We start from the raw sequence: 18,039 nt of genomic DNA, 5'->3' as shown, positions 1-18,039 counted from the left end.
AGCTCAGTCGCAGAATCGTTTTCAGTGTCTGATGAGGAATTTCCCCCACCAATCATTATCACTCAATTCTGCAAGTGGTTCTGATTTACTATCGCTGTTCTCTAGCCGGTCTAAAACCGCGTCTGACCTAAAGGGACGCTTTTTGGACGCCATGGACGTTTCTCAGTTTCCAGGCAGAAAGAACAGTAATAATGCAGGCAGGGCGCCGGACAAAGCACTCGGGACAAAATGTATGAGAAATGGTTTGATACAGGAATGTTATACTATGTGATTTTAGTGATTTTAGTGAATGTCACTTTTTAAAATTTTTAAATTTCCCGCCAGTTCCGTCCCCCGTACGTCCCGACGTCGCAGGGAACGGAACCCGGAAGACAGATGCCGGCATCGGCCGGAGGAGATGGCCGGGGCACTGCAGGGGGGACATCGCGGGAGCGCAGGACAAGGTAAGTGCAGGAGGGAATCCCTGAGCAACACTGCAGTGTATTCCCAAGTGTAGCTCGGGGTTACCGCTTTTGGCACTGATAATTAACCCCGAGCTACACTCAGCAATACCGCCAGGGGGGTTAAAGTGCACTTTATAAAGAGTTTTGAACAGATAAAATACCTTTTTTTTTACTTTTTTCTGACCTCCGGAACGGATTAATTGGTTTTCAATGCATTCATGATTTTTTTTTTTTATCATGTCCCTGTACAGTATTTATGCCTTTAAAGTGCACTTTATAAAAAGTTTTGAACAAATAAGACTTTTTTTTATTTATTTCTGACCTCCGCAACGGATTAATTGGTTTTCAATGCATTTACAAATTTTTTTTTAATCATGTCCCTGTACAGTATTTATGCTTTCAAGTGCACTTTATTTCTTTTACTTTTTTCTGACCTCCGGAATGGATTAATTGGTTTTCAATGCATTTAGGATTTTTTTTTTTTAAATCATGTCCCTGTACAGTATTTCTGCCTTTAAAGTGCACTTTATTAAAAGTTTTGAACAGATAAAAGCCTTTTTTTTTTTTTTTTTTTTCTGACCTCCAGGACGGATTAATTGGTTTTCCATGCATTTACGGGTTTTTTTTTTTCAATCATGTCCCTATACAGTATTTCTGCCTTTAAAGTGCACTTTATAAAAAGTTTTAAACAGATAAAATAATTTTTTTTAAACTTTTTTCTGACCTCTGGAACGGATTAATTGGTTTTCAGTGAATTCCTATGGGAAACCGCATTTCGGTTTACTAATTTTTCGCAATACAAAATGCGGTTTCGCATAACGCATTAAATTCGTAAACCGAGGTATGCCTGTATTACTTTTAGATGCGGTGGCGATGGCCAACCCTATGATCCCTGAAGAGTAGATATGTACAACGTGTAGAGTTCACATTTTCAGAATATTCTGTTTTTCTAGAATATTGATCATGTGATCTTAAAGTAAATCACTTTCGTTAAAAAAAACGTCTGGAATGTAACCAGTTGTGGACATCAGACTTTCTACACGCTGTGTACTTCTGCCTGCGCTCACCCGGACGGCTATTCCTGGCTGTCAAAATGACAGCGGGGAGTTGCTATGTCAATACAGCAGATGTAGGCGTTTCTGCTCTCCAAAAACAGATCATCTGATGCAGGGTTTATAAACATTGTTCAGACGGAGAGGGGCCCCTTCATCAGGGGGTGATACGCTGCTTCCGGCACACCTGTCTGGATGAATGCAGTATCACCAATACTGTGTACCTTTCTTGTGGTCAGGGAGGGGCTCTGATTTCTGCTCCTTGGAGTCGGGTGTAGATCCAGCAGAAGCAGGCGCTGACTGGGCATCGGCTGTGGGGGTGTCGTGCTCTTCTGCAAGGAGTGGTGCAGGGTGACAAGGAGCAGTGATGGGACCCGAATCTGGACTTCTGCTCACGGATCCATCAGGAAACAGGACCTGGTACAGAAATGATATGAAGAGGCTGGATGGGATCCAGAAGGTGTCCGATGGATGTATCTACATTCTATATTGCCGGGAACGACAAATGGCAGATTAGTCTACTTCCCCCTTCATCTCCAACATCAGAATTCACCCGTTCTTCACCAATGACATCGCCAAGCTACTAATTCCCTCCCTTGTCATCTCTCTCCTTGACTACTGAAACTTCCTCCCCATTGGCTGGCCTCTGCACAAAATATCCCCCTTCAGTCTATCGTGAATGCTGCTGCCCAACTCATCCACCTGACCAACCATTCAGTGTCCACCACCCCTCTCTGCCAATCCCTGACTTCAGTTCACCTCTGTCCCGAGCTACATTACAAATCACTCAGGGCCCATCACCACTCTGTGCCTATCTACCCCCTGGCTTCCCTTCACCTCTGCCCCAGGTACATCAACACTTAGTGTTCACCACTCTTCTCTGCCAATTCTCCACTGGCTTCCCTTCACCTCTGCTCCAAGCAACATCACCAACTGCTCAGTGTCCTCCACCCCTCTGTAGCCAATCCCTCCACTGGCTTTCCTTCACCTCTGCTCCAAGCTACATCACCAACTGCTCAGTGTCCACCACCCCTCTCTGCCAATCTCTCCATTGGCTTCCCTCCACCTCTGCCCCAGGTACATCACTAAACACTGAGTGTCCTCCACCCCTCTGTTGCCAATCCCTCCAATGGCTTCCCTTCACCTCTGCCCCAGGTACATCAACACTCAGTGTTCACCACCCCTCTCTGCCAGTTCTCCATTGGCTTCCCTTCACCTCTGCTCCAAGCTACGTCACCAACTGCTCAGTATCCACCACCCCTCTCTGCCAATCCCTCCAGTGGCTTTCCTCCTGCCCAACGCTACCTCACCAACTGCTCGGTGTCCTCTGCCCTTCTCTTGCAATCCCTCCAGTAGCTTCCCTTCACCTCCACCCTGAGCTACATGAATAGTGGCTGCATCAGTGTCCACTGACATCCCTTTACCTCTGCTCTGAGCTACGTCACCAACTGCTCAGTGTCCACCACCCCTCTCTGGCAATGACTCCAGTGGTTACCCTTTATCTCTGCTCCAAGCTACATCACCAACCTCTCAGTTACTACCCCCCTCTCTGCCAATCCCCTCCACTGGCTTTCCTTCACCTCTGCTCCAAGCTACATCACCAACTGCTCAGTATCTACCACCCCTCTCTGCCAATCGCTCTAGTGGCTTCAGTTCACCTCTGCTCCAAGCCACATCACCAACCATCCATTGTCCTCCACCCCTCTCTGCCAATCCCTCCACCGGCTTCCCTTCACCTCTGACTTAAGCTACATCAACAACCATTCAGTGCCCACCACCCCTCTTAGATTATCTTTCCACTGGATTCCCTTCACCTCTGCTAGAAGCTACATCACCACCCCTCTCTGCCAATCCCTCCAGTGGCTTTCCTCCTGCCCTGTGCTACCTCACCAACTGCTTGGTCCTTCTCTTGCAATCCCTACAGTGGCTTCCCTTCACCTCCACTCTGAGCTACATGAATAGTGGCTGCATCAGTGTCCACTGACATCCCTTCACCTCTGCTCCGAGCTACGTCACCAACCGCTAAGTGTCCACCAACCTCGCTGCCAATCCCTCCACTGGCTTCCCTTCACCTCTGCTCCGAGCTACGTCACCAACCACTAAGTGTCCACCAACCCTCTCTGGCAATGACTCCACTGGTTACTCTTCACCTCTGCTCCAAGCTACATCACCAACCTCTCAGTATCTACCGCCCCTCTCTGCCAATCCCTCCACTGGCTTCCCTTCACCTCCACCCTGAGGTACATGAATAGTGGCTGCATCAGTGTCCACTGACATCCCTTCACCTCTGCTCCGAACTACGTCACCAATTGCTCAGTATCCACCACCTCTCTGCCAATCCCTCCATTGGCTTCCCTTCACCTCTGCTCCGAGCTACGTCACCAACCTCTCAGTATCCAACACCCCTCTCTGCCAATCCCTCCACTGACATCCCTTCACCTCTGCTCCGAACTACGTCACCAATTGCTCAGTATCCACCACCTCTCTGCCAATCCCTCCATTGGCTTCCCTTCACCTCTGCTCCGAGCTACGTCACCAACCTCTCAGTATCCAACACCCCTCTCTGCCAATCCCTCCATTGGCTTCCCTTCACCTCTGCTCCGAGCTACGTCACCAACCTCTCAGTATCCAACACCCCTCTCTGCCAATCCCTCCATTGGCTTCCCTTCACCTCTGCTCCGAGCTACGTCACCAACCTCTAAGTGTCCACCAACCCTCGCTGCCAATCCCTCCATTGGCTTCCCTTCACCTCTTCTCCGAGCTACGTCACCAACCTCTCAGTATCTACCACCCCTCTCTGCCAATCCCTCCACTGGCTTCCCTTCACCTCCACCCTGAGGTACATGAATAGTGGCTGCATCAGTGTCCACTGACATCCCTTCACCTCTGCTCCGAGCTACATCACCAACTGCTCAGTATCCTCCACCCCTCTCTGCCAATCCCTCCACTGGCTTCCCTTCACCTCTGCTCCAAGCTACATCACCAACTGCTCAGTATCCACCACCCCTCTCTGCCAATCCCTCCACTGGCTTCCCTTCACCTCTGCTCCGAGCTACGTCACCAACCTCTCAGTATCCAACACCCCTCTCTGCCAATCCTTCCATTGGCTTCCCTTCACCTCTGCTCCGAGCTACGTCACCAACCTCTAAGTGTCCACCAACCCTCGCTGTCTATATTTCTTATATATTTAGGGCACATTTTGTAGAAGCTGACAAATGGACAAAATGTATTTTGGCGATCTTACCAATAATAGTTTTCCCTCAAACTTTAAAAAAAATAATGAATATTTGCAGACTGTAATTATTTCTTCTTTCTCTGGGCACAACGCCATCGACAGGCTGGGACAATTTGTCAATGATGACTTCAAAGTGCAAACTCCACCAATAAACTGAAATATATGACATTTTTCTTCTTGGGTTTAAACTGTAATTCTGGATTACCTCTGTGGAGCCGTCCAGCATACGCTTCAATACCGCCCCTTCTGGAGTAATAACACGGCTCGTCTCAGGGATTTCGGGGGTCTTGCTCCCTCTGCACAGCTGGGCGTTCCTCACTCTTATGGGGTAGGTCAGCCTAACGAGTAGACGAGCTGTAGCTCCATCTTTGGCTGTCACACACGAGAGGACGTTTCATTATTAGAGGTGGAGATACAACCTGCCGATGTGGTTTTGGGTCGCGCCAAATGGTAATGATGGAACACACAGGGGATGTATGGTAATGATGGAACACACAGGGGATGTATGGTAATGATGGAACACACAGGGGATGTATGGTAATGATGGGACACACAGGGGATGTATGGTAATGATGGAACACACAGGGGATGTATGGTAATGATGGAACACACAGGGGATGTATGGTAATGATGGAACACACAGGGGATGTATGGTAATGATGGAACACACAGGGGATGTATGGTAATGATGGAACACACAGGGGATGTATGGTAATGATGGAACACACAGGGGATGTATGGTAATGATGGAACACACAGGGGATGTATGGTAATGATGGAACACACAGAGGATGTATGGTAATGATGGGACACACAGGGGATGTATGGTAATGATGGAACACACAGGGGATGTATGGTAATGATGGGACACACAGGGGATGTATGGTAATGATGGGACACACAGGGGATGTATGGTAATGATGGAACACACAGGGGATGTATGGTAATGATGGGACACACAGGGGATGTATGGTAATGATGGAACACACAGGGGATGTATGGTAATGATGGGACACACAGGGGATGTATGGTAATGATGGGACACACAGGGGATGTATGGTAATGATGGAACACACAGGGGATGTATGGTAATGATGGGACACACAGGGGATGTATGGTAATGAGGAATGTACGGCACTGTGCAAAAGTTATAGGCAGGTGTGAAGAAATACTGTAAAGCAAGAATGTTTTCAAAAATATATACTTCAATTGTTTATTTTTTTATCAATTTATTAAAGTCAAAGCCAATGAACAGAAGAAAAATCCAGATCAAAAAAATCTGGCGTGACCACCCTTTGGTTTCACACCAGCATCATTCTTGCAAAGTCATGGGGGTTTTTAGGATTAGAATCAGATGTATGATTAACAAATTATACATCTGCTTGTGCGTGCTCCCTGGGCGACCTGGTGCCCGCTCCGGACACAGTGGAACACCGATCGTTGCACGGGACCTCTGTGCGAGGTCCCGATCATGTGATCCCTGATTGGCCAATCAGTGATCACATGAAGAGTAGTAAGCAAGATGTCACTGCTGACATCATTGCTTACTACGTGTGAAATCTGTGAATGATCACAGAGATCACATGGTACAGGGCTATTCACAACGGCCTTGTACCATGTGACAAGCTGTGACCAATCACAGCTCACACAGTAGTTCTCAATAGCTGCAGGAATGCAGCCAGAGAGAAGGAGAAATTATTCCTCTTACAGCCTTTATGGGTGTAAAAGCAATCAGTGTAAAAAAAACAAAAAACTTCATCACCCCCCACAAGTAGTACAGTGTCACCATGGTGATACTACTGCTAGTGTGACAGTATGTAAACAAAATATAAATAATAATATAAAAAAAATATAATTGAGTACTGTCCGTGATACTTTTTTTATTTGCACTAACATACAATTTTGAGGACAAGCTTTCGGGGTATGTCCCCTTCTTCACCTCAAGCAAAAAATATATAAAAATGTTTTAGTAAAATTATAATTTTGGTTATAATTTGGGTTATTTTTTTTTTTACTAAAAAGATAACTGAATAATTTCTGGTCAAGATTTTTGAAAAAAGATTATTTATTTGCAAAATTTTATAAGAAAAATACTTTTATTCATAATTTTTGGACTTTTTCATTTATATAGCAAAAAAAAATATAAAAATCCCAGCGGTGAATAAATACCACCAAAATAAAGTTTTATCTGTCTCAAACAAATGCTAAAAAATTTATATGGGTACAGTGTTGCATGACCGCGCAATTGTCATTCAAAGTGTGATAGCGCTGAAAGGTGAATGCCTGGGCAGGAAGGGGGTGAAAGTGTCCGGACTGGAAGGGGGTGAAAGTGTCCGGACTGGAAGGGGGGGAAAGTGTCCGGACTGGAAGGGGGGTGAAAGTGTCCGGACTGGAAGGGGGGGAAAGTGTCCGGACTGGAAAGGGTGAAAGTGTCCGGACTGGAAGGGGGGGAAAGCGTCCGGACTGGAAGGGGGTGAAAGCGTCCGGACTGGAAGGGGGTGAAAGTGTCCGGACTGGAAGGGGGGGAAGTGTCCGGACTGGAAGGGGGTGAAAGTGTCCGAACTGGAAGGGGGTGAAAGTGTCCGAACTGGAAGGGGGTGAAAGTGTCCGGACTGGAAGGGGGGTGAAAGTGTCCGGACTGGAAGGGGGGAAAGTGTCCGAACTGGAAGGGGATGAAAGTGTCCAGACTGGAAGGGGGGGGGGGAAGCGTCCGGACTGGAAGGGGGGAAAGCGTCCGGACTGGAAGGGGGGGAAAGCGTCCGGACTGGAAGGGGGGGAAAGCGTCCGGACTGGAAGGGGGGGAAAGCGTCCGGACTGGAAGGGGGGGAAAGCGTCCAAGCTGGAAGGGGGGGGAAAGCGTCCGGACTGGAAGGGGGGGAAAGCGTCCGGACTGGAAGGGGGGGAAAGCGTCCGGACTGGAAGGGGGGGAAAGCGTCCGGACTGGAAGGGGGGGAAAGCGTCCGGACTGGAAGGGGGGGAAAGCGTCCGGACTGGAAGGGGGGGAAAGCGTCCGGACTGGAAGGGGGGGAAAGCGTCCGGACTGGAAGGGGGGGAAAGCGTCCGGACTGGAAGGGGGGGAAAGCGTCCGGACTGGAAGGGGGGGAAAGCATCCGGACTGGAAGGGGGGGGAAAGCGTCCGGACTGGAAGGGGGGGGAAAGCGTCCGGACTGGAAGGGGGGCAAACTGTCCGGACTGGAAGGGGGGGGGGGAAGCGTCCGGACTGGAAGGGGGGGAAAGTGTCCGGACTGGAAGGGGGGGGGAAGCGTCCGGACTGGAAGGGGGGGAAAGTGTCCGGACTGGAAGGGGGGGGGGGGAGCGTCCGGACTGGAAGGGGGGAAAGCGTCCGGACTGGAAGGGGGGGAAAAAGTCTGGACTGGAAGGGGTTATAACTGGGTGAGGAACAGCCAAACTCTGCTACTAAGGTGAGGTTGTGGAACACAGTTTCAGGTCACAGGTCATACATCAGGGGAGACTGAGCACAGCAACGCGACACAAGGCAGTTATACTGCATCAGGAAGGTCTCTCCCAGGCAAAGATTTGAAGGCACACTGGGGTTTCAAGATGTGCTGTCCAAGCACTTTTGAAGACGCACAAAGAAACGGGTAACGTTGGGGACCGTAGACGCGGTGCTGGGCCACGGAAACAATGCAGCAGATGAAGGACACATCATGCTTCCTTCCCTTCCACATGGGAAGATGTCCAGCAGTGCCATCAGCACAGAACTGGTGGAAACCAGTGGGACCCGGGTACCCCCATCTACTGTCCTGAGATGCCTGGCCAGAAGTGGTCTTCATGGAAGCCACACCCCATACACCAAATATTGACTGGATTTGGATTTCTCTTCTATTCATTTACTTTACATTTTAGTAATAAAATAAACGATGGCCACGCCCATTTCTGAAAGCATTCTTTGCAGCATCTTGTCACACCTGCCTAAAACTTTTGCATAGTACTGTATATAGAACCCACAGGGGACCTGTGGAAATGAGGGGTGTATATAGGACACATGAGAGATTTAAAATGGTTGTAAACCCTTCCATATACCCAGTGAAGTGACTGGCCTCAGGTGAAACACAGAGAGGAAACAAATCCTCCTACATAAAAGTTGTACCTGTTTATCTTCTCTTCTCTACAGCTGTTCAAACTGCAGAATTTATACGGGATCTCTCAGCTCTGAAAAGCAGGGGGCGGGCAGCAATAGTAACACTCAGTGAGCTCTAAGAGCTGATTGGAGGGAATAGACACCCCCCCTTCACACAGCTTATAGAAAGAGAGTTGAGGCTGTCAATCACAAACGGTGCCCTCTCCGTCACCATTTTTCTCTTGGTGTCAGGAAAACCGGTCAGAAGTGATTTGTGCTGATAGCAGAGGAAGGAGGCAGCAGACAGGAATGACACTCAGTGCTCTGGACTGGGACAAGTCCACACTATAGAGGGATGTGCGGTGTTCATATTTCATGTTGGCAGTTTACAACCACTTTAAAGGTAATGAGAGGTGTATATGAAACACACAGAATTTACAGAGGGGTGTATATAGAACGCAGAGAATTTACGGAGGGGTGTATATAGAACACAGAGAATTTACGGAGGGGTGTATATAGAACACAGAGAATTTACGGAGGGTGTATATAGAACACAGAGAATTTACGGAGGGGTGTATATAGAACACAGAGAGAATTTACGGAGGGGTGTATATAGAACACAGAGAGAATTTACGGAGGGGTGTATATAGAACACAGAGAGAATTTACGGAGGGGTGTATATAGAACGCAGAGAATTTACGGAGGGGTGTATATAGAACACACAGAATTTACGGAGGGGTGTATATAGAACACACAGAATTTACGGAGGGGTGTATATAGAACACAGAGAATTTACGGAGGGGTGTATATAGAACACAGAGAATTTACGGAGGGGTGTATATAGAACACAGAGAATTTACGGAGGGGTGTATATAGAACACAGAGAATTTACGGAGGGGTGTATATAGAACGCAGAGAATTTACGGAGGGGTGTATATAGAACACAGAGAATTTATGGAGGGGTGTATATAGAACACAGAGAATATACGGAGGGGTGTATATAGAACACACACAGAATTTACGGAGGGTGTATATAGAACACAGAATTTACGGAGGGTGTATATAGAACACAGAATTTACGGAGGGTGTATATAGAACACAGAGAATTTACGGAGGGGTGTATATAGAACACACACAGAATTTACAGAGGGGTGTATATAGAACGCAGAGAATTTACGGAGGGGTGTATATAGAACGCAGAGAATTTACGGAGGGGTGTATATAGAACACACACAGAATTTACGGAGGGGTGTATATAGAACACACACAGAATTTACGGAGGGGTGTATATAGAACACACACAGAATTTACGGAGGGGTGTATATAGAACGCAATATGGAAAACAATGTATCTACCACTTAGCTGACCTTCTGCATTGTCTCTCTGGAAAGTCAGGAAAAGACCATTGGGGTAGGAGACATTCAGGCTCTGGAAGGCGGGGCCAGCAGGTGCAGGTTTAGGGGGTGGAGTCACCGGAGGCTTAACAGGCTCCACCTGTGCAGATTTAATCGATTATAAATTAAAGCCAATGAATACAGAACAGTAATAACATTTTATATTGAACCATCTAGGCATGTGCAGTACATCATGTGATCGCTAAGAGCCAATATAGAGAGAGCTTGCGGTGTGCTGTCATGTGATTCTTCAGAGCCAATGTACAGAAAACGTGCAATGTGGTTGTATCATGTGATCATTCCGAGCCACACGGTGGCAGTCTGACAGTGTTGAAGAAAGTCTCCCAGCACAGTGAGCAGGACCCTCCCATATCATAGGCTGTTGTGTGACATCATTTCAATTATATATCCATTATATCCACATTCAGAAACTAGAGATACACTATATTGCCAAAACTATTGGGCCGCCGGCCTTTCCACACACATGACCTTTAATGGCCCCCCAGTCTTAGTCCGTAGGGTTCAATATAGAGTTGGCCCCACCCTTTCCACACACATGACCTTTAATGGCCTCCCAGTCTTAGTCCGTAGGGTTCAGTATTGAGTTGGCCCCGCCCTTTCCACATACATGACCTTTAATGGCCTCCCAGTCTTAGTCCGTAGGGTTCAATATTGAGTTGGCCCCACCCTTTCCACACACATGACCTTTAATGGCCCCCCAGTCTTAGTCCGTAGGGTTCAATATTGAGTTGGCCCCGCCCTTTCCACACATGACCTTTAATGGCCCCCCAGTCTTAGTCCGTAGGGTTCAATATTGAGTTGGCCCCGCCCTTTCCACACACATGACCTTCAATGGCCCCCCAGTCTCAGTCCATAGGGTTCAATATTGAGTTGGCCCCGCCCTTTGCAGCTATAACAGCTTCAACTCTTCTGGGAAGGCCGTCCACAAGGTTTAGGAGGGTGTCTATGGGAAGGTTGGACCATTCTTCCAGAAGCACATTTGTCAGGTCAGGCACTGATGTCGGGGGAGGAGGCCTGGCTCGCAGTCTCCGCTCTAATTCATCCCAAAGGTGTTCTATGGGGTTGAGGTCAGGACTCTGTGCAGGACAGTCAAGTTCCTCCACCCCAAACTGGCTCCTCCATGTCTTTATGGACCTTGCTTTGTGCACTGGTGGGCAGTCATGTTGGAACAGGAAGGGGCCATCCCCAAATTCTTCCCACAGAGTTGGGAGCATGAAATGGTCCAAAATGTCACCTTAAGAGTTCCGTTCACTGGAACTAGGGGGCCAAGCCCAACCCCTGAAAAACTACCCCCCACCATAATCCCCCCTCCACCAAACTTTACACTTGGCACAATGCAGTCAGGCAAGTACTGCTCTCCTGGCCACCGCCAAACCCAGACATGTCCATCAAATTGCCAGAGAGGCGTGATTGGTCACTCCAGAGAACACATCTCCACTACTCTAGAGCCCAGTGGTGGCGTGCTTTACACCACGGCATCCGACGCTTTGCATTGCACTTGGTGATGGAAGGCTTGGATGCAGCTGCTCGGCCATGGAAACCCATTCCATGAAGCTCTCTACGCACTGTTGTTGGGCTCATCTGAAGGCCACACCAAGTTTGGAGGTCTTTAGCTATTGACTCTGCAGACAGTTGGCGACTTCTGCGCTTCAGCATGCGCTGACCCCGCCCTGTCATGTGACGTGGCCTACCACTTGGTGGCTGAGTGGCTGTTGTTCCCAGTTGCTTCCACTTTGTTATAATCCCACTAACAGTTGAGCGTGGAATATTTAGTAGCCAGGAAATGTCACGGATGGACTTATTGCCCAGGTGGCCACCTATCACGGGACCACGCTTGGAGTCACTGAGCTCCTGAGAGCGACCCATTCTTTCATTAATGTTTGTAGAAGCCGTCTGCATGCCTAGGGGCTTGATTGTATACACCTGTGTCCATGGAGGGGATTGGGGCACCTGAATCACATGATATGGAGGGGATTGGAACACCTGAATCACATGATTGGGAGGGGATTGGAACACCTGAATCACATGATTGGGAGGGGATTGGAACACCTGAATCACATGATTGGGAGGGGATTGGAAAACCTGAATCACATGATTGGGAGGGGATTGGAACACCTGAATCACATGATTGGGAGGGGATTGGAACACCTGAATCACATGATTGGGAGGGGATTGGAACACCTGAATCACATGATTTGGAGGGGATTGGAACACCTGAATCACATGATTTGGAGGGCGGGCCCAACACTTTTGGCAATATAGTGTATATTCCTAGGTGAACCCCTCACTTACAGGGGCCTCTGGAGTTCGGGGTGTCTCTTCCACGGCTGGGGCCTGTGGTGTCTTCACTCGGATGGCTCTCGGTGATTTATTGCGGGGAGATTTTCGTCCCTTGCCAGAGGGGATGGGTGGAGGAGGATGGGCAGGTGGAGCGGGGATGATGCTGGGAGTGTGAACTGATGGGAAGGTCAACATGGCCTCCAGCTCGGGATCCTTCTCCTCTATAAAGTCCATAAAGAGAAAACAATTAGGGTGGAGAGCAGTGATAGCGGGGTCAATGGCGGCCATAGTGGTCGCTCTTTTATTCTGACACACCCCATAATATGCAATCATGCAATATGTAGCGCACCTGTTCCTCTGCCGGAGGCGCCATAGTGGCTCAGAGACAATTGTATCCCGCTCTGCAGGGTGGCGGAGAATGACCCAAATTCACAGACGCTTCTCGCCTTGGAGGCGGGCTTTCCTGCGGAAAGAGTCACGTGACACACGTGTGAACAAAGACTGAGCCACGGATCTCGGCGGTTCTCCGCCACATGACACGAAGAAGAGGAATGTTACCTCTGTACTGTACTCACCGCTCTGCTCCATCTGGCCTCCATCATCTTGGTTATCAGCGGTCGTTTTCTTCGGGTTAATAATGTGAACCAGAAACTTGTGTCCGTCTCTCAGTAATTTCACTTTCACGAAGGTGGAGCCTTATAGGAAGACGACAACATTGGTCAGAATATAGCCAAGTGCACCTTTCAGCACCACGAGCTCTCGTAGACACGTACCGGAGGGAAACAGAGTGGGGTAGGAACAGGGAAAAGCTACAACGAGGTTCCTGCTCCTTGGAGACCCATATTGAGCTTATGTAGCCATTCCAAATGCTCTCTCCACCGCCACGGGGTAACTGCTCGTTTTTGTCTACGGGAACAGAGAAAGGAGATCTACTTACCTAATCCTCCAATCCGCCGCGCACAAGACCGGTCCGGCACCCTTGCACTCCATCAGCCTTGAGTTGTAGAATGTTCTTGAGGTCATCAAGCCCAGAGCAGGCTCCATAGACCAGGAACAGTCCACCATTGGACCATGGGGGAGCACCATTTTCCAGTGGAATGGAGGATCAGGTGAGTATAAGCTTTCACCTCACCCCTAGACACAACGAGCAGTTGACCGGCGCAGCGCTCTCTCCACCGCCACGGGTTAACTGCTTGTTTTTGAAAAGCTGCAACGAGGTTCCTGCTCCTTGGAGACCAATATTGAGCTTATGTAGCCATTTCCAAATGCTCTCTCCACCGCCGCGGGTTAACTGCTTGTTTTTGTCTACGGGAACAGAGAAAGGGTTTCTACTTACCAATCCTCCGATTTCACTGCACACAAGACCGATCCGTCACCCTCGCGCTCTAGCAGCCTTGAGTTGTAGACTTTTCCTGAGGTCATCAAGCCCAGAGCAGGCTCCATAGACCAGGAATAGTCCACCACTGGACCATGGGGTAGCACCATTCTCCAGTGGAATGGAGGATCAGGTGAGTATAAGCTTTCTCCTCACCCCTAGATAGATCGAGCAGTTGACCGGCGCAGCGCTCTCTCCACCGCCACGGGTCAACTGCTTGTTTTTGTCTACGGGAACAGAGAAAGGAGATCTACTTACCTAATCCTCCGATTCCACCGCACACAAGACCGGTCCGGTACCCTCGTGCTCCAGCAGCCTGGAGTTGTAGACTGTTCCTGATGTCGCCAAGCCCAGAACAGGCTCCAAAGACCAGGAACAGTCCACCACTGGACCATGGGTGAGCACCATTTTCCAGTGGAATGGAGGATCAGGTGAGTATAAGCTTTCTCCTCACCCCTAGATATAACGAGCAGTTGACCGGCACAGCCCGACTGCATGAGAAAACGATATTTTGGGGCTTTAACTCCAAAGTGGAATATATTGTATAGAAGAGTTAATGTGCATAAATTGTGCAATGAAAGATTTACCTCTTGCCTTGATGTCTTCCAAAAAACTGCAGTGCACTTCCTGTGCCTAGGCACTACTGTTCCTCAGCTGTATGTAGCAGTGTAAGACCATCTAAGGCACCGCTGTCTCTGACTGCTAGTCTCAGGAGATTTGGTGATGTCACTGCTGTGCTGTTCTCCTTGCTGGAGAGGAAACTGTACCTGAGAACCTGCACTGCAAGGATCTCCCTGCTCCTGAATCATCCATTCTGTGGATCTGTGCTTCATTCATCTCTCCTGATTCAGCCTCACACTGGGGGAGGGGAGACTGAGGAAATGCTTCCTCCTCCTTCTACAAAGTTACAATGTACAGTCTGATCGCTGGGGGAGAGGAGACTGAGGAAATGCTTCCTCCTCCTTCTACAAAGGTACAATGTAAAGTCTGATCAGTGGGGGAGGGGAGACTGAGGAAATGCTTCCTCCTCCTTCTACAGCGTTACAATGTACAGTCTGATCACTGGGGGAGGGGAGACTGAGTAAATGCCTCCTCCTTCTTGTACAGAGTTACAATGTACAGTCTGATCAGTGGGGGAGGGGTGACTAAGGAAATGCCTCCTCCTTCTCCTCCTACAGAGTTACAATGTACAGTTTGATCGCTGGGGGAGGGGAGACTGAGGAAATGCCTCCTCCTCCTTCTACAAAGTTACAATGTACAATCTGATCACTGGGGGAGGAGAGACTGAGGAAACGCCTCCTCCTTCTACAAAGTTACAATGTACAGTCTGATCACTGGGGGAGGGGAGACTGAGGAAATGCCTCCTTCTCCTTCTACAAAGTTACAATGCCCCCCCCATCTCTGTATATATGATGAGTGATATGTCATGCAGCATCCATCCAGCTCTGTATAAGGATATATATGGTGGGGAACGCCCGTGTCATCTCACCCTTCTCAAAATGAGTGTGTTCCACCTGGATCTGCCCCCCGTCTGTGGGGTACAGGCATCGGCAGCCTCCGGAGACTTGGATCAGATTGTCTCCCATGTCGTAGCCGGTAAACTAAAATGATAAAGAGAATTAGGAGTTTCCTCAACCTGTTCAGCTCTCATATGTCCCCTACAGAGCCGAGGAGCAAGAACTTCGTGTGGCTGGTTTGTGAAATGTACATTCAATATTTCATCTACACGATATTGCCCCAAGTATTGGACCGCCGGCCTTTCCATGCACGACCTTTAATGGCCCCCCAGTCTTAGTCCGTAGGGTTCAATATTGAGTCGGCCCCGCCCTTTCCACACACATGACCTTTAATGGCCCCCCAGTCTTAGTCCGTAGGGTTCAATATTGAGTTGGCCCCGCCCTTTCCACACACATGACCTTTAATGGCCCCCCAGTCAGTCCGTAGGGTTCAATATTGAGTTGGCCCCGCCCTTTGCAGCTATAACAGCTTCAACTCTTCTGGGAAGGCCCCCCACAAGGTTTAGGAGGGTGTCTATGGGAAGGTTGGACCATTCTTCCAGAAGCACATTTGTCAGGTCAGGCACTGATGTCGGGGGAGGAGGCCTGGCTCGCAGTCTCCGCTCTAATTCATCCCAAAGGTGTTCTATGGGGTTGAGGTCAGGACTCTGTGCAGGACAGTCAAGTTCCTCCACCCCAAACTGGCTCCTGCATGACTTTATGGACCTTGCTTTGTGCACTGGTGGGCAGTCATGTTGGGACAGGAAGGGGCCGTCCCCAAACTCTTCCCACAGAGCTGGGGGCATGAAATTGTCCAAAATGTCGCATTAGGAGTTCCCTTCACTGGAACTAGGGGGCCAACCTAACCCCTGAAAAACAACCCCACACCATAATCTCCCCTCCACCAAACTTTACACTTGGCACAATGCAGTCGGGCAAGTACCGTTCTCCTGGCCACGGCCAAACCCAGACACATCCATCGGATTGCCAGACAGAGAAGCGTGATTGGTCACTCAAGAGAACACGTCTCCACTGCTCTAGAGTCCAGTGGCGGCGTGCTTTACACCACGGCATCCGACGCTTTGCATTGCACTTGGTGATGGAAGACTTGGATGCAGCTGCTCGGCCATGGAAACCCATTCCATGAAGCTCTCTACGCACTGTTGTTGGGCTCATCTGAAGGCCACACCAAGTTTGGAGGTCTTTAGCTATTGACTCTGCAAACAGTTGGCGACATCTGCGCACTGTGCGCTTCAGCATGCGCTGACCCCGCCCTGTCATGTGACGTGGCCTACCACTTGGTGGCTGAGTGGCTGTTGTTCCCAGTTGCTTCCACTTTGTTATAATCCCACTAACAGTTGAGCGTGGAATATTTAGTAGCCAGGAAATGTCACGGATGGACTTATTGCCCAGGTGGCCACCTATCACAGGACCACGCTTGGAGTCACTGAGCTCCTGAGAGCGACCCATTCTTTCACCAATGTTTGTAGAAGCCGTCTGCATGCCTAGGGGCTGGATTGTATACACCTGTGTCCATGGAGGGGATTGGAACACCTAAATCACATGATATGGAGGGGATTGGAACATCTGAATCACATGATATGGAGGGGATTGGAACACCTGAATCACATGATTTGGGGGGCGGGCCCAATACATTTGACAATATAGTATATATCATACCACGTACCTTGAACTCTGTCTCAGGCGGAGTTGGTGGAGCCTCGGTGGGGTCCGGCCCGGGCTCTGGCAGCTTGACCTCCTCATTATCGTTCTTGTCTTTGACACCTTTCCTGGGGCTGGTGGGAGACCCTTTACTACCCCGGGAGTCGGAGCGCTCTCTGCCCCCCGTCTTCTTCTTGGGGCTCGATTTACGACCTTTCGCATTTTTCTTCTCCTGTTTCAGTCGTTCCTCTTCCATTAGGCGGTCTTGTTCAATCTTCCAGGCCTGGAGAACAGAAGATACAGCATGTGTAGCCCAAGAGGAGCTGCAGAATAATAATGGGCGATCCTGCCGTCCTCATGGTGACCAGCTCTCTAGCTGCACCCCATAACTCATAAAATAAGGGGACTTTGATCTAAGGGGGGGGGGAGGGGCTCTAAGGGGGTTCTGATTTAGTAGATGGCCTGTAAGGAGGTGCTGATATACGGGCACTCTGATCTAATGGGGGGTCTCTAAGGAGGTTGCTGCCAGAAGAGGGTTCTGATCTAATAGATGGCCTGTAAGGAGGTGCTGATATACGGGGACTCTGATCTAATGGGGGGGTCTCTAAGGGGGACCCTGATATAAGGGTACCCTGACCTAAAGGGAGGTCTCTAAAGGGGGGCACTGATATAAAGGGACTCTCATCTAATGGGGGGTCTCTAATCTAAGGGGGTCCTGACATAAGGGGACTCTTTTCTAACCGGGGGGTCTCTAAGATATGATATATCTGATATAAGAGCACTCTGATCTAATGGATAGTCTCTAAGGGGGGGCCCTATTATAACAGGGGCTCTGATTTAATGGGGGGGTCACTAAGGGGGGCACTGGTTTAAGGGGAGTCTGATCTAATGGGGGTTCTCTAAGGGGGCACGGATATAAGGGTGACTCTGAACTAATGGATGGTCTAAGGGGAGCTCTGATATAAGGGGGGACTCTGATCTAATGGGGGTTTCTGATCTA

At 49.3% G+C, this 18,039-nt stretch overlaps 1 protein-coding gene across 1 annotated transcript in view; it reads right to left on the bottom strand.

The window, feature by feature from the left end:
* Nucleotides 1-18,039, bottom strand: part of SPAG17 (sperm associated antigen 17) — a gene marked incomplete at its 5' end in the record, with an annotated part of 180,206 nt that overhangs the window by 84,923 nt on the left and 77,244 nt on the right. Inside the window, 8 exons of the mRNA XM_089665542.1 lie at nucleotides 1,720-1,912; nucleotides 4,936-5,102; nucleotides 10,179-10,305; nucleotides 12,519-12,727; nucleotides 12,856-12,969; nucleotides 13,082-13,201; nucleotides 15,371-15,482; nucleotides 17,065-17,322. Of these exons, the coding sequence (XP_089521668.1) occupies nucleotides 1,720-1,912; nucleotides 4,936-5,102; nucleotides 10,179-10,305; nucleotides 12,519-12,727; nucleotides 12,856-12,969; nucleotides 13,082-13,201; nucleotides 15,371-15,482; nucleotides 17,065-17,322 (1,300 nt within the window). The remainder of the gene's footprint in view (nucleotides 1-1,719; nucleotides 1,913-4,935; nucleotides 5,103-10,178; nucleotides 10,306-12,518; nucleotides 12,728-12,855; nucleotides 12,970-13,081; nucleotides 13,202-15,370; nucleotides 15,483-17,064; nucleotides 17,323-18,039) is intronic.

Source organism: Staurois parvus, unplaced genomic scaffold (assembly GCF_062004578.1).
Source record: "Staurois parvus isolate SC_StPar_1 unplaced genomic scaffold, SC_StPar_1.0 ptg002233l, whole genome shotgun sequence".
NCBI lineage: Eukaryota > Metazoa > Chordata > Amphibia > Anura > Ranidae > Staurois > Staurois parvus.
This window is presented reverse-complemented; position numbering and strand designations above follow the sequence as displayed.